This window comes from Amblyomma mixtum, chromosome 9, assembly GCF_055824585.1.
Source record: "Amblyomma mixtum isolate Tamu chromosome 9, ASM5582458v1, whole genome shotgun sequence".
NCBI lineage: Eukaryota > Metazoa > Arthropoda > Arachnida > Ixodida > Ixodidae > Amblyomma > Amblyomma mixtum.
Window position 1 is genome coordinate 56,906,103 of NC_143020.1, and position 25,517 is coordinate 56,931,619.

At 45.7% G+C, this 25,517-nt stretch overlaps 1 protein-coding gene across 1 annotated transcript; it reads right to left on the reverse strand.

Annotated features, from left to right (window-relative positions):
* Positions 1 to 1,992: 1,992 nt before the first annotated feature.
* Positions 1,993 to 25,257, reverse strand: LOC149329150 (uncharacterized). The gene is made up of 5 exons (XM_089559188.1): positions 25,183 to 25,257; positions 9,653 to 9,688; positions 8,285 to 8,392; positions 4,940 to 4,987; positions 1,993 to 2,484 (listed from the first exon to the last, which is right to left on the reverse strand). The coding sequence occupies exons 1-5, from the start codon at positions 25,255 to 25,257 to the stop codon at positions 2,260 to 2,262; spliced, it is 492 nt and encodes a 163-aa protein (XP_089415314.1). The 3' UTR covers positions 1,993 to 2,259.
* Positions 25,258 to 25,517: the final 260 nt, after the last annotated feature.

Consider the following 25,517-nt stretch of genomic DNA (forward strand, 5'->3'; position numbering starts at 1 on the left):
CTAAGAAGGGCACAGGCAGAGACCCCGAAACTGCACGAGGTAAAAGTTGATTTGGAAAATGAAAGGTAGCAAGGTAACTAAGATTTAAAAATCGTTAGTAAATTATGAAGGAAAACCCCAGGAGCACGGACAGTAAAACTTGCTAAGATGACATACATTGCCACGAGATGCAAATCAGCCGGGTAAAGATACCACTGCAGAAGTACAACTGTATAAATGAAGTAACAAATAAATAACGGCAGCAATAAAAATGAAATGTCTAATGATAAAAATTGAAAACCATTGCCGTAAACTATTGTCTCTGAACATCCATGCCGGAATTTTCTGCACACAGTTACAATGATTATAAAGGACCTAAAAAGCGCGGGAATAAGCCACATAAAACTTGGCTGTCAAGAGTTCAGGATCTGGATATCGAAGTATAAATGCGCAACAGTGTTGCAGTAGTATTCATCGATTCCGACAGTTCTAAGTGTGGCTTTTTTCTTGAAACATTTAGAACATCCAGTTTTGTGCGTCTGACTCAGTACACTAAGCAACCCCGAGGGGACAGGGCGGAAGGTACCCCTTTTCTTTGGCGGCAGGTGGGCGTCACACCTGTCGAGTCCCGACACGACTGCCTCTGGGGCAGGGCCGTTTCGGCCCCTCGTTAGTGGGGTATTTTTCCCTCTCAGATGAAGGGGAAAGATAAGCTAAGATGACAGGGGCACTGGCGGATCTCTTGTGCGCGTGCATCAGCGTCAGCAGACCCCATGGAATGCTTCGCTCTCAAGAATGGTGCCGGCTTCGACGACAGGGACCTTCCAGGAACTCAATGGACCACGAGCAGAGTAATCCCGGAGACGCGGTTTAGAAAAAAAAGGGAAGTGGGGGAGGGGGGGGGGATTCCAAGGGAACGTCGCAACGAGCGAGTACAGCACACGACAAAAAAAAAAAAAGGAGACGGTCTCGGAAGACAGTCCCGAGCGGCTCGGAAGAAACAGCGTTGTTGTGCTGCATGCATCAAGCAGCTTGTTGCGTTGGAAACGTAATGCGTGTTTTAAACACGTGACAACAAGATCGGAAGCTAAAACTTCACGACTGTCCCAAGTACTTTCTTTGAATGCGGGGCTGAATTCTTGCAGTACAATCATGAGGATATAGACTTCTCTGGTAACCCTTTAACTGTCGACGAACTCTTCACCGTTCTGTATAATATCCATATTGTGACGCATTTTCAGGCGTCTCTTGGCACCTCAATTTTGAAGTGAAGTGCCATGGTATTGGGCTTACACTTTTAGAGCCATAGTGCAGGCATGCATCTAAGTGTTGGGGAAGCGGGGGTGGGGGTGGAGCGGCGTCTTAGCCGAAAATCCTAATCCCCCGTCCCTCACCTTCGATACGAAACGCTAACTTTGGCCCCTCTCGAAAAATACTGCTGGCTACGTGCCTGCCCTAGTCTGCGGAAAACCATCACTTACTCTTCCGGGCAGTAATTGATTCGGATTTTACTTAGCGGTTTCCCTCTTCAATGGATTGCCTTTTCTTTTGGACAACCTTCGCTTTGCTCCTGACTTGTTACTTCGTAACATTAGAGTGCATCACTTCGCTCATGGAACACCACCGAGTATGGCAAAATACATTTTGGGATGCCTAGCAAGGATTTAAGGTTGACGATTGTATAAGACCTTAATAGGGCGCTAAAGACGAAGGCACAAAGACGAACACACAAGGCGCTGGTGCGTCCGTCTTTGTGCGTCTCCATCTTCTGAGAGCTTGCACTATCCTATGATACGCAATCAACTATTCGTCATGGAGAACGGAGCGGTGATGGAGGTGCCACGGAACCCTATTGAAAATATTGAGCGTGAATTCTGCGTGCCTATCTTTGCGTGTTTATTGCCACGCAAAATGCGACGATTGAACGAGGTCGCAGAACGCGAGACATATTTCACATAATTTGCGCAAGCTGAGCAAGCTCGCAAATGCGAGACATCTCTCACATAAGTGCGCAAGCCGCGTAAGGCTCGTACAGCAGGAGACATCCTCGCGTAATATGCGCAAGCCGGGTGAGGCTTCCAGAATGTCCGAGAGCCAAGGGTGAGTCCCAGAATGTTCAAGAGCCGAGTCTGGCTCACAGAGCACTAGACAGTGTCTAATGGAGTTACCATCATGATGCCGATAATACCTTGCATGGCTGCAAGGCTCCTACATCACTGCTCAACACGGTACGCTAATGTACTGCATTAAGGCCTCCTCATCTGTCTGTCACTGCCTCATTCAGCATGCATGTTGTGAGATAACAAGCTTTGCAGAAACGGTGCTTCGTGGGATGGCTCTCATGTGTGTAGCATGCTTGCAAAAGGACATAGATAAGGTCACCTTAACTGGCTTTATTAATGCCACATCCCTCATGATGGGTGCCACACAGTGGCTAAACAATTTCTTCAGTTTCTCCAAGTCCAGCAGGTTGGCGTCTTGATACAGGTTCTCACTATGCAGCACCTGCAAAAAGGTAGGAGTATATGCAAAAAAATTCAGTTAATCTGTTTTCTGGAAATTCCAGAAAAGGGCACAAGTACTTCTTCCATTAATGAACTAACGATGATTTCGAAAAGTTTCAGGTTTGAAATACAGACACTGGAAAACCCGACTCAAGCACGCAGACTGCTCAGCATCAAACCTGCACAAAATCTAATAACCGTGTCACACAGGCATTTTGAAGGCTTTCAAATGGCTATTAACTCAGTGGCACTTGAATACAGCTAAATGGGCATTTCCAATAGCCACTGAGTCCCTAGAACAGTGTGGACATCTATTAAGATTTTGAAGGCTTTTCAGCGGTAGAAATTTGCACTCAGACATGGAGCACTCGCAACTATACACTAAGCAATAAAATCAAAGCAATTTAATCGCTGAAAGAATACTCAACATGAAATTTACAACTTATTTGACTAAAAAAAAAGAAGGCTAGCCACAAAACACTGCAGCAAGCATATTATCACTGTTGCCAATAGCACAAAAACAATGAATACCACCTTTTCAAAACTGTGTGAGCGCTACAACAGCTTCCCAGCAAAATTATCAACTGTGACAGTGGCACCACAGCAGCTTGGTGCGAGATGATGAAATATCTCTACGGCGATCAAGTATTCTGTGTAGCAGTGGCATAACTCCCGAGTTGAAGTGCAAATCTCAAAGCTCAATCTCCCACCTCAACTGTTATCTTTAAATACATATTTAAATTCATTGGAGCGTGCTGCAGAAGTAGGTGGTCAGATCATTCGAGAGGATACCTGCAAGGTATCTCAGGAGACGAAAGGTCTGATGAAGAAACGCCAAAGCATGAGGACGTCTAACTTCAGAGATAGAATAGAACTAGGAGAGCTATCGAAGTTATTTATAAGTGCAAGGTAGCCAACATAAGAAAGTTTAACATGGAGAAAACCTAGCATGCTCTAAAGCATGGAGGTAGCCTAAAATCAGTGAAGAGAAAACTAATCACAGGTAAAAACCAGATGTATGCGCTAAAAGACAAAGAGGGCAATGTCATAAGCAATATGGATAAGATAGTTAAAGTAGCCGAAGAGTTCTGCACAAATCTCTACAGTAGTGAATGTAACCAGAACGTTACGGAGAGAGGCAGTAGAGCATAGCAATGGGACATCCCGCCAGTAACGAGGGAGGAAGTAAAGAAAGCCTCAGGAGCAATGCAAAGGGGTAAAGCAGCTGGTGAGGATCAGATAACAGCAGATTTGTTGAAGGACGGAGGAGAGATTGTGCTAGAGAAACTAGCCACCCTGTACACGCTTGCCTCGTGACCACGAGCATATCAGGAGCTTGGAAGAATGCGAACATTATTTTAATTCATAAGAAAGAAGATGTCAAGGACTTGAAGATTTACAGACCGATCAGCTTACTATCCATTGTCTACAAGGTATTTACTAAGGTAATCACTAATAGAGTCAGGACAACCTTCGAATTCAATCAACCAAATGATCAGGCAGGCTTTCGTAAAGGATACTCAACAAGAGACCACATTCATGCAATCAATCAGGTGATAGAGAAATGGGCAGAATACAACCAGCCCCTATATATAGCCTTCATTGACTACCAGACAGCAATTGACTCGGTGGAACCACAGCTGTCATGCAGGCATTGTGGAATCAGGGTGTAGAAGAGTGTTATGTGAAAATATTGGAAGACATTTATAACGACTGCACAGCTACCATAGTTCTGATTGAGAGGACATAGTAGTAGCGCTTAAAAAACAAGGACGACAGGGTAGAGAAAGACAGCACAGTTGATGTCTAGCGCCTGTGCTGTCTTTCTCTACCCTGTCGTCCTTTTTTAAGCGCTACTACTATGTCCTCTCAATCTAAACACCAACTAGCCCAGCTGTCTGCCTTAAATACCATAGTTCTCCATAAGGTCAGCAATAAAATTCCTCTATATTCCGAGTTTTCTAACACCACCATCATTTTTTGGCACCGTGACCATATCATACAAGAATGTGAGACCTACTGCATACCTAAAGAAAATATGTGTGTAAGCCAAGCATCAGCCGTTGTATGCAATAAGAAGTCTAAGTGAAAAAGATTCTATGTAAATTAGAGAAAGCCTTGCCATTATTGTACTTCTGCTTCTATGACTGCTTGCTGGATTTTTTTCTTTAGTTGGAAGCATTCTTCCATCCCTTATCTCTATACACTATTCCTCTGCCAATTGACTGAGTAACCCAAATAGCAATTCCTAAGTAGGGAGGGGGCCTTCCACAGTGACCACACAGGGGCCTTCAAGTTCTTGCAGCAATCAAAACATCCCTTTGTAACACTGGCCTTGAATGCACCACTATACGTTTGTGGCAGGCCAAATACTTATACAATTTATGTTTTAAAACCACACAGAAATCCACAACTGCCATTATGAAAACAACCTAGTAATGTAACCATAAGCGTACCTGGCCAGCATGATCAGCATGGAAAGGCGCACAGCTTGTGTGCAGCTCCTAAAATGAAAGCAAATTCACATGATTAATTGCAATTTCCACAAAGACATTCTTGAAAAATCATGTTTTTGCACCACTCAGCCTCAAGCCTGCCTTGTTGCTCCAGCAGCAATGAGGCAAATCTGAGCACAGCTTGGGGTGAGCTGGTGGTATCACATTACGCACCTGACACTACATGCATCAATCCATTTGTATGATAGAATTTCAGAATGGCGAAAAGACACATACACAGGAAAAAATGGTGGGTGGATGAGATTAAGAAGTTTGTGGGGACACAGTGGCCGCAAGTGGCAAAGGACAGGGTTAGACATGGGAGAGTCCTTTGCCCTGCAGTGGGTGTAGTCAGGCTGCTGCTGCTGCTGATGATGATGATGACAGCCTGAGCACACCTACAAAGTAAAACTGTGATCTCGACCCAGCAGCACTTTACTGTGTTGAAAGAGAACAGGTACAATTGAATTACTGCATTACCTTGTTATTATCATTAAAAAGTACAGGGCTCTAAGGACTTCCTAATTTACATCGAAACGAATGGGTTACAGTGAACTTTCACGGATTACACTAACAGGCACTGAAAATACAACACAGCTACCCAAGAGAATATTAGGCAGCCGCGCTAGCCTTCTTTTGCGCTATGCTACCTGATACCAGATTAAAATTCCAGAGCAATTTACTCATACTCTAGCACTGGGATACGTTATGCCCCAGACTGATGCAGCTGTCTTCTTAAAGGCAGAGAAGCTTTAAGTGTGGGTCATGTGTGCTGTGGCGTGAACACATGCACAGCATCGCCTGCTACCATTCAAGTCCTCTGTGTACACAAATGCAGGTGCAATAGAAAACCCACATCACAAATTTGGCTAGTCTGGTCGGCCAAGCATGGGCCAGCTGATAGCACGAAGCAGCAGGTGCGACACATACCATCATCATCAGCCTGACTAGGCCCACTGCAGGGCAAAGGACTCACCCATGTCTCCACATTAACCTTGTCCTTTGCTAGGTGTGGCCACCATATCCCCGCGAACTTCTTAATCTCATCCGCCCATCTAACTTTCTGCCGCCCCCTGCTGTGCTTGCATTCTTTTGGAATCCACTCCATTACCCTTAAGGACCAGCGGTTATGTTGCCTTCCCATTACAAGCCCCGCCCAGGCCCATTTCTTCCTCTTAATTTCGAGTAGCATGTCATTAACCCGCGTTTGTTACCTCACCCACTCCGCCCCCTTTTGGTCTCTTAATGTTAGACTTATCATTTTTCTTTCCATAGCTCACTTTGCTGTCCTTATCGTTTGGCACGTGTTTTTTTCTTTGTAATAAGGCATAAAGTATTATACACGGATTACCACACGGCACCCTCCTATGACCGCTAAATAATTTATAATCAAATTTCTTTCTCCTGCTGTATTTGTTTCGGTTTCGACAGCTGAATGATGGCTGTGGCGTCAGAGCGAGGTTATTGGCCATGTGAGGCATGAAAAACTGCAATACAATTGGTACTTCTGGCTCTTAAGGAATGCTGGCGTACGCTGTAGCGAATTAAAATGATGAAGCAGCGATTATAAGTGCAGTTTTTCCACGCCTCACGTGACCTATAACCTCTCTTTGATGTCATAGCCATAGTCAAATTGTTCACCGAAACAGGATGGCAGAAAAAGTTGATTATAAATTATTTAGCGGTCTCACGCGAATACCAGATGGTGATTCATGCATAGTAGTGTCTTCCGCATCATTATAGAGAAGAAAACATGCCACCAAGATTAGGTGTCTATACTCTTTTAAGCTGAACTCTCTTCATTAGCCTCCACGTTTCTGCCCCAAAAGTGAGAAACATGCAGGCTAAAGAAAAGATTTCAGCTTAAGTACCAAAGTGGCTCTAATCACACGATAAAGCGGAAAAACTCTCGACACTTGAACAGAGAACAAATAGGAATTCCAACAAAATTTTAGATTCTAGTAAGGCTATCAAGCATTTCTGAATATTGTAAACTGCACTTTCACACATACAGTACGCATGTATGCCAAGCTCACATTCAGTAGCCCTGTTTACCGGCTGTAATTATCACGGTCTGAGCTCAGTTACAGATTTAAAACCAGCCAAAAGATGCAACACAGGAAAAGAGAAGAAAACAGGTTCGACTATCAATTGAATTTTTTGTGAAGGAAAAGAAGGCTCGCATAAAGATGCGCCACACATGACCCACACCAGCGAAAGGCAGGACAACAAATAACTGTCACTGATATACAAGCACGTCATCTAAAAGAGAAAATTCTTTCCGTTGAAGATTGACTAATGGCTTCGCTACTCATACAGCCGTTGCCTTGGAGATATGCATCAAATACCTTACAGATTTGTTTACCACTTCTATACACCACTGAAGTGTCACAGAAATCAGGCGTACACACTGATGGGTCATCTTATGATTTACACTAACGACATTGGCACTGTAGTGCCAGATTAGAAGCTGCCTTCCCCCTAACGAGTTAGTGCTCACTCAGGAACACATTAAAGACACCTGCACATATCCCTGAAGTAGTTTCTTGCACAAGCTAGCGGAATGTGATAAACCACTTCCTGCAAGTCCTGAACCTAGTTTTATGGGATGCCATACTGCTATCCCGGTTTTTAACAGCAGCGCAAAGGCCATCAACACATTGATTGGCGCAAAAATTACATTTAAAAATTTTCCCGCCACTCGATTTGAACTCATGAAGTCTACACAAAGGACTCCATGATAACTGTTCTGAGGTGAATGGCAGTTCAGCCTAGCCTCTGGAATCTGCCAAAAAAAAACGGAGTCAGCGCATCGCAATTTGCTTCCGAAATCAGCCGGTGCTGATGAAAATTGTATGTTTTGCTTTCTCTGGCTTATAAAGCTCCACTTTCAGAAAAAGTGTCGTCTTTGTGGTTAGGATGCGGAACTTCATCATCACAGGTGAACTTCAGCTTGCCATCAGTGTCCCTTTAATGCCTCAAAGTTGAACAATAGCTCCATTCATGAGGAGGGCTGTGCATAAATTTCGACCACCAAAGATTCTTTAACATGCACTGACATTGCATAACACACGAGCAAATATGCATTGCGCCTTGTCGAAACGAAGCCACCACAATTCAATCCCGCGTCTTTGGGCTCAGTAGCCGAACACCAATGCAGTAGGCCACAGCAGCAGGTGAAAAACAAAAGAGAGCCCTTAATAGGCAACCTAACTTGGCAAAATCAACATAACGAGGGGTCACACAAGTAGCAGTGGACTAGGAAAATAAAAGCTACTTGTGTCGGAAGATGTCTTCAGTGTTTACCTCAAAAGCCTGCTTGCTTGCTGGGCATCCTAGCACCAAGTGAAAGGCTGGCACAGCTATACTGGACAGCTTGGAAGAGGCATTGCTGGTAAAGCTATGTGGAGATTGCTGCAAGGTAAAAAGACACATTTAACAGCAGCACAGTGCAAAAAATGGACTAGAATCAAGCATGTAAGGCAAAGTGCAAGGCACAAAAAGGAGCCGGTCGCAGAATGGAACACAACTGTTTAACCACATTTCGAAGTGGGCCAGGCAACAAGAAATTCATAACCACGGCAGTCATTCACAAGCTAGCCTCAGACGAGACATCACTTGCATATCGATATCCAGCATCGTTTCTACAATACATGCCACCATTCAAAAGAACAGACCACAGCAGAACGATATTTTCAGTAGAAGGCTGGTTTGCTTCAAATTCTGCATGCGTCCCTCAATTTGAAATCTGGCATGATTAGCGCTGATTTCACATTCTCACAGGTATGATGAATTAATAGTGCCAATTGCAGAAAAACCACACTTTTTCCTTTAACATCAAATAAGGTATTGGAGAGGTACCTCAGCATATTTAAGTCAAAGTCAGATTTATTTGCGCCATTGGTTATAATCATGAAACAATCAAGTTTATTCTTCGTACATATTAAAGGCTCAATTACCCTTAAATTTCACTGCAACTTCGGGATTTAGGGCAAATGGAGCTAGGGCACCTGTGTGCATTTTGCAGTTGTTTGTACCTTTTCAGCTCCGAGCCAAAGTATGAAAAAGCGAATGCCAAAATAGAGGCGAAAAACTTCAGAGCAATTTGTTTTTATCTCACCGTTCTGCTATTCAAGGCTCGACTACACTGGCTCGGCTATAAGTACGAACGCAGCTGGATCATATGCAGCTTCGTACCTTAAATACACAATTTATAAAATTACAAGTGAAACACAAGTGAAAGAGGAGGAAGCTCAATCCTAACGCATACAGCTGAATCGCAGTCTACGTAGTTAAACTGCTCGAGCGCTGTTACTTCAATTACAGCGTAACATGCGGCGAGAATGTAAAGCCCGGGCCGAAGATCTATTGGTGGGCACATATTCCATTCTCGGCGAGAGATGAATGGCAGTACGGCGGCAGTACGGCGCCGATATCGTGCACCCCACGATCGGATCAGCTGTGCATATTTGCATGGCATACTGACCATGACCGTGTGACCACTGACACTACACGCGCATTCATGCCCGTGTGCCGCCAGCAAACAACCTTTCAGCGCTGCGTGCTGCCGCGATAGGCACTGCGTCTTCGCGTCTCTGTACTAGCTGTGTTGACGTGGCCAGTTGTGCGCAAAGGCTTTGAAATAATGAACAGGTTCGAAGAAAATTAACTTACCCCCAAGATGCGAGATGTCACCCGGGTAGTGGTCTCCTACCAGCTGCTCCGCCATGGAGGAAATGAGCCCCACCGTCAGCATAGCGTTTCCAGTGAAGGCGCGCAAAGGACGACGCGCTATCCGTCGAGCCCGCTGACGCACGCTATAAACACAGGTTTACTCAGCACCTTACCACGTTTTCGTACATCGCACCAGCGAATTTCACTGCTGTCGGCACATCACATATCGGAAGAGTGACAAATGCTCATGCCAGCGATGGTTCATGCCCTCGGCACCACAAAGGACCACGAAAAACGTAGTAACGCTGACCGCCATGCTGTCCCTCCCCAGACGCTGCGTTCGTTGGCTAGCGCTTCGGCCAGTTCCGGCTTCCTTCGGCCCGTTTAGAAAGCCATCGCCTTTAGGCAATCCTCCAGGTCGTCTCTTTCGGGCTCTATGCTTTTGGGCAGTGCGATAGCAAAGGACTAAAACCAAATGAAACTTTCGTTAGAAAAATAATTAAGTTCTTATGCACATATTAGCATTAAAAACTTGAGAAATTTGTGACGCATGGACGCATTAATATGCGTGTCGGTACATTCGTGCGTGCGTGCGTGCGTGAGTGGGCATGGTCTAGCGCGTCAAATCCAAAGCCTATCCGACATGCCAACGTTGCGACATGCTGCATGGTTTCTGAGATCACCGCCGTGAGCTTCGCTTGTTTTCTCGTGCTGCTGCTGCGCGGTCTTGCGCGCCTCTGTTACTGTGCTGGAATCGCAAAAGAAGAAGGATTACCGGTGTGTGCTGCCGGTGGGCGCGCAGCTCCCACCGGCAGCTCCCAATTAAGCGATCCGTCGGGGCATATGTGCTATGGATGTCTGGTCGACAACGATAATGAGGTCAGCAGTGCGGTGCCGTCGTTTGATGAGTCGAACCTTTCGGCCTATTGCACTGCTAACTTCGTTGCAAAAATGCCTGGCTCATAAGCAGCGACAGTGGCCATTGTTTCTGTGGTGTGTTTCGATTACAAGACGGCGCCCTTCTACAGTGTGGCTTCCTTGGAAACTTAGTCGGCGGTGTGCCTGCGAGCGCTGCCTTCTTTTGCGATGTGAACGGTGACGGGACACTTACTGCCTGTGGCCGGAGCTTATAGCAAAAGCGAAGAGTGTTTTGTGTGAAGGTTTGACGAAGTGCGTGTGTCAGTCTGGACCCTTAGCAAGTCATACGAGATGCGACATGCAAAAGTGGTCCACCAGTCGCTTCAGCAGAAAGGAGTGCGGATGTTTTTTACGTTACTTCAATCGAGAACTACCCATGCAAATATTTCTACTCGTCTCTTGCCTAAACAGCATAGTAAAGAAGCTAAAGCAACAAAACTGCTGTTTCCATGCTGTATATTGATTCCGCACACGTGCTAGAGGTGGGAAATATGTAGCAATTATTGGCGGAGTTACAGCCTATGAAGCACGTGCAGCTTCATGTAATTGCAGGTTAGGATATGCGCCTTACTTGGTATTGACTTTGTAACCAGACATAGCCATCTGTCAACTAAAAGAAATTTTCTTGCTATAGGATTCTGCAGCATTATGTATGCTTCTGGACACTGAATACCGGGTGCGTCACCTCTCTTGAAAGCACTCAGATTTGTGTACTTATCAGTACGTTTGAGATGAGAAAATTTTATCAGCTTCTTTTCTTTATTTTATAATTAGCTACACAGCATGTCGCAAAAAAAAATGTTTTAAGGAAAAGTATTTCAGTTTAGAGTAGAACAGTTCAACAAAGTTGTTTTGGGCATTCTGGTAACTTCAAGATGGTATCTGATGGTTGCATACAGACGCGCAAGTCAAACCTCAAAGGGCATCAAACTTAACAGTACCGCTGAGCTTATCCTTTCGTGCTTTTTATGTGTGTGTAGATCACCTGGGGAAGTTCAGTATTGGATGTTGGATTTCATAGTTCTGCTACAACTTTTATCTTCCTTTCTACACATGAAACATGACTGAACTTGATTACATTCCCCAAGCAAATACCTGACGCCTTACAAGCGTTCCTTACTGTGCACAGTTGTCCCAGTGCATTATATCCACTCATGTGCAGCACACTGTTGTGTTGTTCTTGGTCTCCGAATGTGACTCTCAGCAATATGATGGAATCATAGTCCATCCAGATGGTCTTTGTGGTAGTGCAAATTTCAAAACAGATTGAAGAAGAATGAAGAGTGTGATACTTCGTCATGCATCATGCAATGCTGGTGCTAATCAGGCAACATGTGTGGTATATATACTTCGCACATTTGAGATTCATTGGATTTGTTCTGGAGCCATACTGGGAATTAATTAATCGATCTGTGATTCGTCACTGAAATTGAGAGAGGGCACTAATTTCTGAACTTTTGACACCAACTGTGAATTCAAAACTGTCTTTTCGTGTAGGCTTACATGGCCTTTTTACGTGTATGCAAATTTATGCTAATGACTTTGGAAATTGCTTTGGAAATGGTTTTGGAAATTGCCTCGTAACATTCCTGTTACAGCTCACAATTCGCTTTCTTCACGTCATGTTTGATTGAACCTGATTATATCCCCAAGCTTGTTTGTTGCACCTAACAAACACTGTTGCCCTTTCAGAGTTATTCCATTGATTGACTCCTTTCGAGAGCAAGCAACAAATGGTTGTGTTGCTTCTGATTTCGAAATATGGCTGTCTGCATGACGGGCAACAACATAAGTGCTCTGGATGGCTTTCATCATGCATCTATAAGATACCTGTAACTTTCAGAATTGGTTAAAGGAAGAACTGAAGGATGCTGTAAGAGTCATTAGCAGCTTGTTTTTTACATTATTTTACAATGAACTTGCAATGTTGACAAGTTCTTGCTCAGTGTGCATGTTGTCATGTACAGGTCCCTGCAGTATCGAAGGGAACCATTTTGCACTAAAATATAATTTTTTGGTTATTTGTTTGCTGAAGTTGAAAATGATTAATGGGTACTTACGCCAAGACGAAAATTATAAAACAGCAAAACGTGAGCTTATTGCTCATTATTGAGAAGTAATCATTAACTGAATGCTCGAACTTTGTTTGCTTTCCCCCTAAATGGGCCTTTACAGTCTCGACAAGTTGCTACTAAGCAAGCAAACGCACACATGGCCACACGCAGCCTCACTGAGCTTGCTCAGTATGCACATAAGCACGCACAGCTTCGGCAAGCCCCCTCTCAGCACGCAGATCTCCACGTACAGAGAGTTCTCCACGAGAGTCCACGATTTCTTACACGCAAAGAGTGTGCGTGAACGTCTATCAGCTCACAGTACGCGCATATGTACACACAGGACGCACAGAATGCGTACAGGTAACGCACAATTTCTGCGCATTCGTGTGCAAAATGAACGTGATCGTACAAAAATCACTGTTCTCGTGCAAACTCACGCAGAGTTTTTTCAATAGGGAAGCGCTCGCGTATGAAGGAGCATGCAGCTCTCGGCCTTGTTGTGTTTGTCGGAACGGTTATGTCGCTCGCTAAACCAACGCAGAGGTGCGTCGTAGAGGATGAGACACCTTTTAATGCCAGCCATATGATCCACTAACCGCTTGAAACCATACAACGCAAAGAAAGGCAGGAGACGAAATAAGCACTTCAAGCGCCTCTTTTCGGTCCTCTGTTGCATTAGTTTGCGCTGCAACTTTTTAGCATGAAACGCTAAGTAACTGGCTTCAATGTACCGTAATTTCAGGTATGCAATCCGCGGGCTGTAATGCCCAAAAGCTGAAATTTCGCGCTTTGCGCACTAACTATAGGCGCGGACAGTACAGTATCTTTCAATATCGGCGGATATGCAATGACATTCCGTACGCTTACTTTATTAGAATGTTATCGTTCTGGAGTGTGTGCAGATAAATTTTATGCGCCTGTCGCACACGTTGCTCCTCTGGGCTACATGTATTGGACGCAGACAGTCTAGTGAACAAACTTTTTTTCGGAAGAAATTGAGCCCTGCTGACAGGTGTTAACTGCATATTGTAAATTACAGTAATCCGCCAATTCCGCCACTAATGTATTGCTTTAACCTCGCCCTAACTACAGAACCCGTGAACACCACAACGAGCGGAAAATACAGAACGTTTCGCAAAACATTATTGTGCACAGGGGTCCGCTACTTTTGTATGTTTCATGAGCACCACGGTCAAAACATTAACAGTCAACATTCAAACCACACCTTTAAAACACGTATAGGCAAACTCTCTAACCGGCCTGTGCTTTTTTTTTATTCTTGACGCTATGTCGCGAGAGTACTCTGTAATCTGTAGCGGCGACACGGTGCCGGCTTTCAGCCGTGGTCGCAGAGGGTTAAGATCCTTGATTGAAGTCATAAAACTTCGGACCGAGGAGCGCCCTAACCACTCACGCTGTGGCGCCCAACTCACCGAGATAACGCAAGAACAAATCTTTCTAGACGGGCTCACAGTACACGACCACTAAATTTGGATGAGTCACTTTATTCCCGATCCACAGCAGGAAGCTACAAAGTGATTTCAATTTTTTGTACGTAGAGGAACTGTGCAGGCTCAATCCATGTCACGCTGCACGATTTATGCCCTGGGGGACACTGCACAAACAATTGCATCGCACTTTTCGCGTCGGCACATCCACTGCGCGAAGCGTAGCTGCTTGCACTGCGAACGCTGATCACCGGGCGAGCGCTTCGGAAAATAACCGCGTGGGGGCGCCACCGTTGTTGAAAAGTGCGAATAGGCCTAGCGCTGCCGCTGTTGACGAATCGAAGGCTGGAGATGAAGACGGCTCTCGTTCTTTGTGCGAAGGAGAAAGGTGGGTTTAAAAAGCGAGCTTCACTGCCCAAGGCTCCACGCATATGCCACAAAATACATCGTAAATAAGCACGCAAGCTAAGCTGCTGCAGCCTTTGTTTTTGGTGGTTGAGTCTGCAGTCACCGCAAGCTGCAAATGATTTGATGCGAGGTTTGCTACTTCAGAGCGCCATAGATTCGCCAGGAACTTCACAAATGCACCGTCCTATATTAAATCATACCTGAGAGATTAAAAGACGCTACACTCTTTCTCCGCTGTGTCTACCTTCATAATGATAAATTTTCGCGGCACCAGCTTGCCGTATTTATGCCAGAACCATCGTGCAACATCATGAGGCTAAAAACAATGTTATAGTGACAAGATAAACGCGAATAAGAGTTGTTCTTGCAAAAAACAACAAGCTACATAAATAGCAATCGCATCTGGTAAGCAGCAAAAGAAGCGCCACTGAAAAATCAGCGTTTGCCACAAGCAGGGAATTTGTTTTCGCTCTGCCAATTAGGTAAAAAAGCAGAAATGCTCAGGAAGGCTTACAAGGTACCTTAGTCAGCTATTGCCATAAGGCAACTTGAACAGGGTGCCTTACTAACAAAGGATAGTAGGACACTGTTTATGATTATAATAGGTCGGTTGTTCACTATTCATGTGAATATGGTTTCAGATACCTGCTATGCATTCATGGTATTAAAAGCTATGTACAGTCGGGGACAAAAGTCTGTGAACCACGTGTTTCTCAAACGAAAGCGGCCGCTGGTTTGAGGAACACGTGAGATTTAGCCGGCGGCTAAAGAGCCCGCTTGTGGAGGTGAGAGTCAAAGCTTTCTTCTTTCATCTCCAGCAGCCGGTTAATAATATAGCTATCGGCTTCGTTTGAGGAACCCATGGTTCACAGACTTTTGTCCCCTACAGTACTCCCAGTAGGTTTTCCTATATAATGTACACCTCCCCCCTTCCCCTGACCAAAGGTCCCCGGGCCACGGAGTTTGTTTTTAAGCTGCGTACTGAGACGTCTACAACACCATCCCTGAACCTCGAAATAGGTGTATGTGTCAGGAGAGGCATCATTCTCACGTCTGGAAGCCTTGGTAGCTTTACACACGTATTAAGTGTCACAATAAACTGCAGAAGACCTGACCATGCGACCTAGAAACTATTGACTGACTCTATAGATATTCTGCAAAGCGTTATACTCTGTTTACTTTCCTGTTTACTTTCCCCTTAATTATTCAACGCCTTGGATAGGATTTTACCAGAATGTTAACATTAATTACTCAGAAGCTGCGCCCCGTGTTCCGTCTAAGCCTCGCACCTAGCCCTTCGGCGGCGCTCCGACTGCCTTCCTCCATACTTCCTCCTCCGCGCCATGTTTTCAGTGCGCTAGCTCGGCGCTTGATGCATTTTTACCACTTTTTTGCTCTTTTGTGGATTTTGCGCTAAGACGACGAACTCGAGATCCAGTGCGAACCATTGCCGGTCGTCCTCGGATGCGACAACTACAGTTAACTTCCGACGTCGGGTGGCCTGTTTGGGCTGGTCGCAGGCTTGTCGCGATCGACGAAAGATAATGGCGCGTTGGCCGGTGGTCCCATATACGGCGGTTAGCAGTACGAAGAACATTTCATGGTCATCGTACGCCCGTAGGGTGACATATTGCCGGTTGGGGCAGGAATTTCAACTTAACCAACAGAATTGATTTATTTAGGACGGGACTAAAATAGAAGGCAGTTTAAGAAAAATGTGGTTTAAAAGAAAGGCTAAGATTGAGACTCGGCGCGCTCTTCCAACTTTTGTTTTCGGCTGGTTTGAAAACCTTCGGTAGGTGGTTGGAACTTTACTATTCCTGCTCGCGCGTAATTCCAACCGAGAAGAGTGCATTGTCAATGCACAAACAAGTAGGCGGAGCTCAGGGCTCGCCAGTGCCTTACTCAGCGGACCCCGTACTCACACAAGGTGTAGGGCGAGCAGTTTCGCGTATGCGGCTCGCTACACGTGCTACCGATCTAGGCTCCCCCGCATCGGCTTTACGGTCTCTGCTGAGAGCAGTGTTGTCGAACGTGTTACAAGTAACGGCGTTACCGGTAACGCGTTACTTTCTTCGGTAACTTAGTCACGTACTCGTTACCATTTGGGAACTGTAACGGGTAACGGACTTACGTTAATATTTCGCGGTAACGTGAGGTGTGACGTTACCAGTTACTTTTTATTTCAATTGTCCCCCTCCACCTCTTTTTCAGAAAAAAAACGCCGAAAATTATTTTGCAAATAAACAAAATCTACAGGTGTTCTCGACGACCCGTGTTGCGGCTCGCATGCATGCCAAAAAACACCTGCCCTTGACGACGCACTCCACTAAAAAAAAAGCACGAACACGCATTCACACACGTCTTCACCCCCAAACCACTCACACACACAACTCTCTAAAGAATGGACGCATGCCGAGCCACCAATGGACCATTTGCAGAAATCTGTAAGTCAATTTCTGCGTAAGCTTGTTTTCCAACCAAAAGGTCTCGTTCCCAGGCGACACTCTCGCATTCTTTGTGGAGGCAGTTCTTCTTCTGAGTAAACTCAGGAATGTCGCCACTTTACTTCAAGATGGCCCCAAGAGAGCCATCGAAAGAGTACAATGGTACAGCACAGAAAAGGGCATTGCAGTCAACTGGCTGCAAAAGGGCATTCCCAAGTAGAGGAAAAAATGAAATGGGCCTTTGTTAATTCCTGTGCGGGCGGTAGTGAGCTACCTCACACTAAACTTTCTAAAAATTTTCTGCTCAACAACACTGTCGCTTCAACTTTCTCCCGTCATAGCCATACCCCCCCCCCCCCCCCCCGTTCTCCTCTAGCAAGAACAAGGAACAACGCACTCCCCACAGCACTGTGACTAAGGATGGCCTCCCTCCTTTTCCTGCCTAGACTCTGTTGCAAGCAGAGTGCGATCATCCGGAGATTCCATTCGCTTGAAGAATATGAGCGCGTCGTCAGGGTTTGAGATCTTTTGGTTGGAAAACAAGCCTTGCAGAGAAGACGAGTTTTAGGTTACAGTTACAGCGAAGACGCACCGATTAAAATTAATGGTTTTGGAGTAACGGCGAAGTAACTTGCGATACTTTTTTTCGGTAACGGTAACGTTAACGCGTTCCCTTTTTTTGTAGGTAACGTAGGGCGGTAACGCGTTCTTTTTTTTCTTAGCGTAACGAGTAACGTGTTTAGCTACTTTTTTTCGGTAACGCCTACGACACTGGTTGAGAGTAAGAAAAAAAAGAACCATCGCTTATCTGGACAGCCGGGTAACTCGTGCCCGTCAGCGGAAGAGGGTTCACCAGTGGCAGTGTCCATAGGAAATACATGGGAACTTTCAGAAGCTATACCGTGTCTAAACATCGCTCGATTTTCATGAGGTTTGTGGCAGCGTTTTCTTCTCTAGTGAATAGAGGAAATGTTGCGGGCAGATTTTATTGTTTAAGTTTCATTTTTTAACCAATTACACGCAAAGTTCCAGAAAAATGGTGCTTTTCGATATGTCGAACTTTCCTGTCATCTCGGCAAAAAACTAAGCCAAATATCAAAATTTCGTCCGCAACATTTCCTCCCTTTTTCTTTCTTGATTGTTAAGCCGCAATTTTTATCCATATCTAACCTATTGTTTGCGTTTTACAGGCTCTGAATGTTGTGTATGTATGTTCTGCGGGAATTTGAATTTCGCGCTAAAATTTTACTAGTGCGACGTGGCTCCACCTGGCGACAAATTATTTTGTCGCTACTACACTCTAACACCAACTTCTTGCTTGTCTGTGTTCGTGAGCACACTTTTTTCTTAGAACCTGGACGAACTTGATTTCTTTCTTTCCTTTTTTTCTTGCTTGGGCTGTATTTCGAAAGGATTTCTGTTTTTTTTTTTTTGTCGAGATTATGGTGCGAAAAGGAAGCGGGTTGCAAGGCCACACCCAAAAGCGCCACCCCCCGCCCCCGCAGCACACACAGTAAGGCATTGTTCGCACCAAAAAATACGTGAGTGGAGTTACCGGGTCAAAAACCGGTTCTGGGTTCATGTAAACGCGCCGAGTCGAGTCAGTAGTCAAGAAGTCGGGACGAGTAAACTCCGCCGCAAGGGGTAGGTTGACTCAACTCTACCCTGCCCGAATGTGCTTGTAAACGCTTAATGAAATAAAACAGCGCAAGGAACGGGACGAAACACGAAGGAGCAAAACGCAGACACGGGCGCTGACTTACAACTGAGATTTTATTTCGATGCAGGACACATATGTAAAGTACAAAGAGGGGTGTGTGTCCAAGGTGATCCTGCAATCACCGAAACAGTGTAGTCTCGTGTTTCGTCCCGTTCCTTGCGCTTTTTTATTTCATTATGCAATACCAACTAGCCCGGCATCTTGCACTTCTTGTAAACGCTGTCGAGCAGAAAAAACGGAAGGGAGAGGATAAATGCAAACTTCTTTTTCACTTGCGCCGTCGCACCTCCGAAGCAGCGGTGGTGTGCCTGAATCTTGGATGCTACTGGAATCATATTTGCTAGCGCTTAGTTATTTGCACACAAATCTTTCCAGAAACAATCATTCTAGGTACAATGAAAACCCAATCGGAACGTGAAATTTTGGAAGCTAAGTGCATTGATAATGAAGGTTCGAAATGCGTCAGCACCCTGTCTGTTAATCTATCACAAAAAGAAATGTTGCTCCTGGAGCGTGGCGTTGCTACTGCGCGTGTGTGAGTTGAGATGTCTTATATTGATTGTTATCCGAATAAACGGCAGTCTGTCCTGTGTATTTGTGTTCTGGTCCCGTGTGTTCACTAAGCGCTAGCAAATATGATTCCAAACGCTTTACAACTAGCCCAAGTTTCCGCTCAACCTGACTCGACGTGACGTTATTGGTTCATGTAAACAGAGCTAAGCAAGAACTCGCTTATGCTTGCCAAAGTTTTGCTTTCCGTCACCATGCATAGCTACAGGACGCTCCCGGTGCTTTTGCAAACCACACTATCCAATTTGATTTGCTTGGTGCCTTGTTGGTGCTGAGAAACGGAAGATGCGTGTTCGGCGCTGGGAAGGTTCGTACGAGACTAGGCAGATGTAAGCTACAGGCTATCACTACAATCGAGGACATGCTTCTGTAGCTATGTAAAGAAGGCTGCGCGGGAAAGGGAAGAAAACCAGTTATAAGGCCTTGTGCTAGGAGCTACATAGGTGTTCAACACAATGGAACCTTTTCCGGGTAATGTCCTGCGGATGCACCAAGCCTCTCTTCCGCCATTTTAACCGACCGCACCTGTCTGCTCAGGCGAAACCAGAAACCCCACCCTACCATTGTAAAAGAATTTTTGCAGAACAGCCCGGAGGAAACTTAGGCGACCCAAACCGGAAACGCTAAATTGGTGGGTTACTGGGAAATGGTCCATTGTATGACCCCCACATCGTTCTTCGCTCTATGGCTTGAGAGGGGTTAACTTTATTGTGCTTCGGTCCCCGAAACCTTGGCCGCATACCTAGAGAAAGTTCTGGGCTCTACTTTTTGTACGTGGAAGAACGAATACTTTCGTGTCGCGGTGTAGTTTACACACCTGGAGGGGCAATAGAACTTCCCTCCTTTTTGGGGTACTCAGGTGCTGCCATCTATCGACAGAAAAAGTTCAAATCTGAGTTGCCTTGTAGCTGGTGAGCCCTCTTAAAGGTTATAGTGGTTTATTTCTAAAAATAAAAAAGGTGAAGCAAAAGAGTGTTGCCGGCCGCGGCTAGTGCAATCTAATATCTTAAGCACCAGAGCTGCAGCCGGCGGAAATGAAAGGGAAAGGGAGAGGACAGTGAGGAGAGTATAGAGGAGAGCGATAGCAAGAAAGGCCAGGGGAGAGCTTTCTACGCTATATACAAAATACAAAAGTATTCAAGTTCGAGCCGCTCGCGCGCTAATGTCCAAACATTGTCTGAAAATAAGTGCGCCCGAGCGGCCACTGTGCACAATCACTTACAAAAAGAAGTAAACTTTATGTGCATAGCCGCGCGCACGTAGCGTCCTGTCTAGGACTAATCGCGCGCGCGGCACACAGCACTAGCGGCCCGGGTTGGGGCGCCCGGCAGCACCCACGGAGCGTTCATGTCACGCGTGCACTACGTGCCGAAGAACAAGCGGGAAGTCAAGCCCGCCTGCTCGATGAACGCACAGAGGCTCACCATTGTTCTGCCGCGGCTTAACCGAAACGACAGTTTTTCATTTGAGTAGGAACGAAAGGGGAGTGATTGTTTCAGTTTCGTTTGCAGCTGGCGGATGATGGTGGTATCTGCAGCAGTCGGCAAGCCAGAGGAGTTAGCGGCTGGTTGGTGCAAAGGCCTTGCCACCAGGTAGATGGGGGCACGTGCTTCGCTGAAGACCTCTCTCTTGGACCAAATTCCAGCGGTTGTCCTGTACTCTGCTGCGTTGGAAATCAAGAAGCTAGGCTTGTATTTGGCTAAAACCGCTTACGTTCACAGCAGCCTATGTTATTTATGCCATGTCTGTAGCACTGTAGAATTTGCAGCCATTTTGTTCTACTTCAGGCGTGAGTTCAATTATTAGTGTGTTTTTAAGTCAAGCCTGGATCTTATATGTGACCTGGCCTTCAAGCCGCGTACTCGCAGAACGAACGTTTTAAAAGCACTACCTCGCACCGGCGATGACGACTGCTCTCCAATCGTTCAACGATGCACGCTGTAATGGTTTTCAAAGCAAAAACAAAAACCTAAACTGAAAGCAAGCAATCATAAAACCTTGAAATTCCACTGTGAATATTTCGATGTTTCTTTCCATTTTTTCTCGTCTGAAAAAAACGAAAAAAAAAAAAACTTTTTTTTTTTTCAAAATTGCGGTGTTTTCTTCAGGCCTTCACACCTGCAGACCTGACGTGCCCCCACCGTTGTCATGCCTTGGCGCTGTCGTGGCGACGACTTCGGTGGCGGTGCCATTCCCCTGCGGTTAGGGTGGGCAGCAACTTCGTCGGGGCGGCACAGAGCCACCCCTTCATGTCTTTATCCCACCATGGGACACAGCGATGCCAGCGAAGGGATTATCCCTTTTGTTGCCTTGACAAGCAGCGCCGACCAGCCGCCTTGTCGGAAGTGTCGGAGGTGTCGGAGGGCGGAACAAAGCCCCTTCCCCGAACTGAGTAATGAAGGCCACTAACCCCGCTCGTGAAATGCCCGGCCAGGTGCTTTGACCTTCCTGGACACGCCGCAGCGGGATATCTCAGCCGACGACCCTGGTACCGAAATCAGTATCCCTCCCACAACACTCTCTTTCATTTCACTCCTGCACACTGCCTGCTGTCCTTTATTTCTGCTGCCCCAGGTCAGGTGCTTCCAGCAGCGGTGGCAGATGCTGGGGCTAGCAACAATCTTTTTCCTTAAATTTACCATCTATAATTAAAACCACTTACTACTCCCATAACGCTCAACATTCACAGCATGACATCTATATCGTTCGCCATTTCTTTTTCAGCCACAAAGCGCACAAAATTTGTTGTAAAAATAAAATGTAAATAAAGAAGTCCTTATTTCTATTTTCATTCTTAGTTCCTGGAATCCTGGAAATGAAGCCGCCAACCTCATAGCCCGAGGTTCTTTAAACACAAGAGTTTAGAGCACCAAGCGTGCTCTAAACCCCTCTCCTTGTTAAAAAGTTTTGATGATGATGATGATGATTTCGTTTCGAGCGAAAAATTGTACCTTGAAATCCACTTTTGCTGAGGTGAAAGTCGGATGGCGACGCATGCGCGCGCACGAACTCGATCACAAACGGAAGATCCCAAGCAGAGTGAATGTCCATCTCTAGAGGCACCGCTGGCCTGTCACGCTTTTTCGCGCTGTGTACAATGGAATATAACGATCTAGAAAGCCATTCAAAGCAAATGCCTTTATAAAGAGTCATCACTAACCTCCAATGCTAACCTCAGGCACAACCCGCACACTGTTGAGAGTCGACAAGCTATCGCAGCTTCGTTGCTAGCTGAAGCTCCAAACATGTCTCAGCGAGCTTGACTCAGCCTCAAGCAGTCATTTTTGGCGTCATGCTACTGCAGCACCGAAATTAAAGCACACTAGAAAGAAAACAGTTGTAGTTGACCCGCATGCAAATGCACAGTTGTACTTACCTAATACCCCATTCGAACATGGCAAGATATCGCCCAGATCATAGACTGCGCTGCGTATGCAATATGGCAGCGCCCGGGGAAAATGGTGTGTAGAGAGAAGCAGCTCATTTCCTTACAATGGCATCGGCTCACCCCCTGTTTCAACGTGTCTCGAGAACGTATCATGAGCATCGCACGTGTGCAGGATGAACCGGCGCATGCCACTGCAGTAGGGGACCGCAGCTTCGCAGGGGGGCGCTGCGGACGCCAGTGAAAAGCGCCCCCTTCCATGAGTAGCTGCGTGAGCAGCGCGCTTTCTCCTGAAAAAAAGACAGTTCTGCATGTATTTTGCACGTGTTGGCCGGCCTGCAAATCTCTTTCTGCTGTCGCGAGCTTTCTCCCTCATGCTTGAACGCTGACGAGCTTCAGAGGATTAGTAAAATGTACAAAGGCGTTAGAAAGAAATGCGAACAGCACGGCGTCAAACGGAGCGCGTAGGCACCGCTCTGTTCGCATCTCTCTCTGATGCGGCAGTACGCTCTGAGATGTAGATTCAAAGAAACAGTGGACAGTGAATTTTTTTTTTTTCGCTGCGCAAACTTGAAAAAGAACTGCTAGTGGATCAGTCCCACTCAGTGAAGCAGACTGTTGACGAAAAAGCCGGTACCGTAACGGCGAAATGTGTATCGCAAATAAATGACGAGATCATTTAAGACGTGGAATTCGAGGTAAATACCATTCTTTTTTTTTGGCGCGGCCATCTTAGCAAGATACTTAATTTTGTTGGGTGGCTGAGCAGTTCGGTGCATGCAGGTTTGTTGGCCAAATAATAAGGATTTTGTTACGTGTTTCGCTGAATAAGGAAATAATTTTTATTTTAACTTAAAATAAAGTGGCCTTAAGGCGACACGCGAGGCTGAAGATAAAAACGAAAACACGCACGAAATGCGCCTACCAGCTCCTTTCTATATACGGCTAAGAGAAAAAATGCTCTAGTTTGGTCAATCGCTACAATGCAGATAAGCGGTTGGTATATTTATTTTAAGGATGATTACAGCCCACGCGCATCCCCAAAACAATTTATTTGCAGAGCCATCGCTCATATGCAAACAGTCATTCATGTGCAAGCAAACATTTTGATTATTTTTATTTTTATAAATTTTACATGTAAAGCAACTTCAAAAACTGAGCCAGGTGTCACAAGTCGTAACATTGAGGCGATCACTGACCTTGCCTCCCACGCGACTGCATAACGCCGCTAGCTGTTGTTGTCAGTCTCCAAAATAAAAAATTGCAAAAGAAATGAGTTTCGTTAGCGCGAGCTTTACTAAACACTGCAGTGAATTACAGCAAAACCCGGTCAGAAATAAAAATTCGCTTTGGCTTAGCTTGGTTAAGCCCGGTAATTGCGGAAGCAATATCCGTACCTACGCCATGGTACAGCTGGTAGTGTAGCTGGTGGTGGTGCGTGTGGTTAGACTTGTGGTGATGCATCGGTTCTACAATCCAATCCAATCCACTCCTACCCAATCCAATCCAATATAATCTGCTCTAATCTAATGTAATCTAATTTAATCCAATCCAATGCAATCAAGGTCAAATGAAGGTCAATGGGGGTCACCGCCGCGGCACGGCAAAGGCGTGAAAGGGCAAGTAGTATTGCTTTCGCCATAATATTACGCGTCCAACATGCCAAACGTGTTTAGCAACAGAAAAAAGCTTACTTCACCCTGCCCACAGCAGTTATCGAGGCCTGCCGTTTCTCCTCCTCATCCATTTCATACCCAGCAATTCCGGACAAAAACATATTTGAATAGGAAAGAGTGCATGAACGCATTTTTTTTTCTTCATACACTGGAAAATTTCACTATAGCAATCTCCCATAAATAGGCTTGCATTTTTTTTTCCGTACTAACGTTTTTCCTATCGTCACCTGCTCGATACGGGCGATGAAAAATTTTTAAGATTTGGCTACATATAGAAAGGGTGGACCATTACCTTCAATATTTCCATTAGTGTACGTTACAATTTTTCAATATTAATTTTTTTACCCCAGGAATGCAGGACATCTTCCACGGGCAGTCCTTGGCCGTTGATGTTCAGAGAACTATTCTGACAGCCCCTGACACAAGTTTCTCCACTCTTAGAACGTCGCGGAATTCCAGCCATGACTCACAGCGTGCGCCAACACCACTTTTGTGCGCCCGCGAGCAGCACAGCACGTGTTCACAATGAAAGATTGTGCGAGCGACGTGACCGAAAAAAGACGATGGGGACGCGGTAGTAGTAGTAGTAGTGGCTTTATTGTTACATTTCATATGGAAGGTAAAAGAATGTTTGCTGCCCCCGCATCTGCTATCGCGGCTGCAAGCACCTGGGCTGGGGCAGCCGAGATAAAGGATAGCAGGCAGTGTGTAGAAGTATAAGGAAAGATGTGAGGGGATAGTAGAAATTACAGGGGAAGGGGGGGAGAGGGAGAGGGTCCAGCTGTCTTGCCTGCAAGCCTCGGTCGGCCTTCAACGGACGAGCATAGGCGAAGGAGGTGCCTTCCAGAAACTGCTGCGAACAACCTCAGTTTCCTTAAATCCCTGCGAGAGCCAAACTGACCAAGGACGCACCGTAACTAATCTCTTCCTCCCCCTCACTCTTGACGAGGCCGTGCTTGGAGACTTTCTTTGACATCCACGCGCCCCGTACCCGCCCAGCATTTGTCCCTGTTTCTATGCCACCCCTGCTCAATCCCCGCTCGGGCTCCTGCTCCTCAGGCACCTTTTTTTTGCCCTCTTTTGCTACCTCTACCCCATCCCTTTGCTGTTCTTCTGCTTGAGAGGGTGTTTTTTGTGTTCATGCCTTGCGCCCAGCTCGTTCTCCTTTTCAGCATATTCACTCTTTCCCTCGTTCCTTCCTCCTTTTCTTCCGGAATACTGCTGTCACCATAAAAA

What these genes read in the sequence shown, in the direction of transcription:
- LOC149329150 (XM_089559188.1), bottom strand. Translation starts at nt 25,257, where the DNA reads ATGTCAAAGAAAGTCTCCAAGCACGGCCTCGTCAAGAGTGAGGGGGAG. An exon ending in TGACATCTCGCATCTTGGGG is followed by an intron (nt 8,393 to 9,652) that starts GTAAGTTAATTT and finishes TTTACCTTGCAG; the next exon opens with CAATCTCCACATAGCTTTAC. An exon ending in ATGCTGATCATGCTGGCCAG is followed by an intron (nt 2,485 to 4,939) that starts GTACGCTTATGG and finishes ACCTTTTTGCAG; the next exon opens with GTGCTGCATAGTGAGAACCT.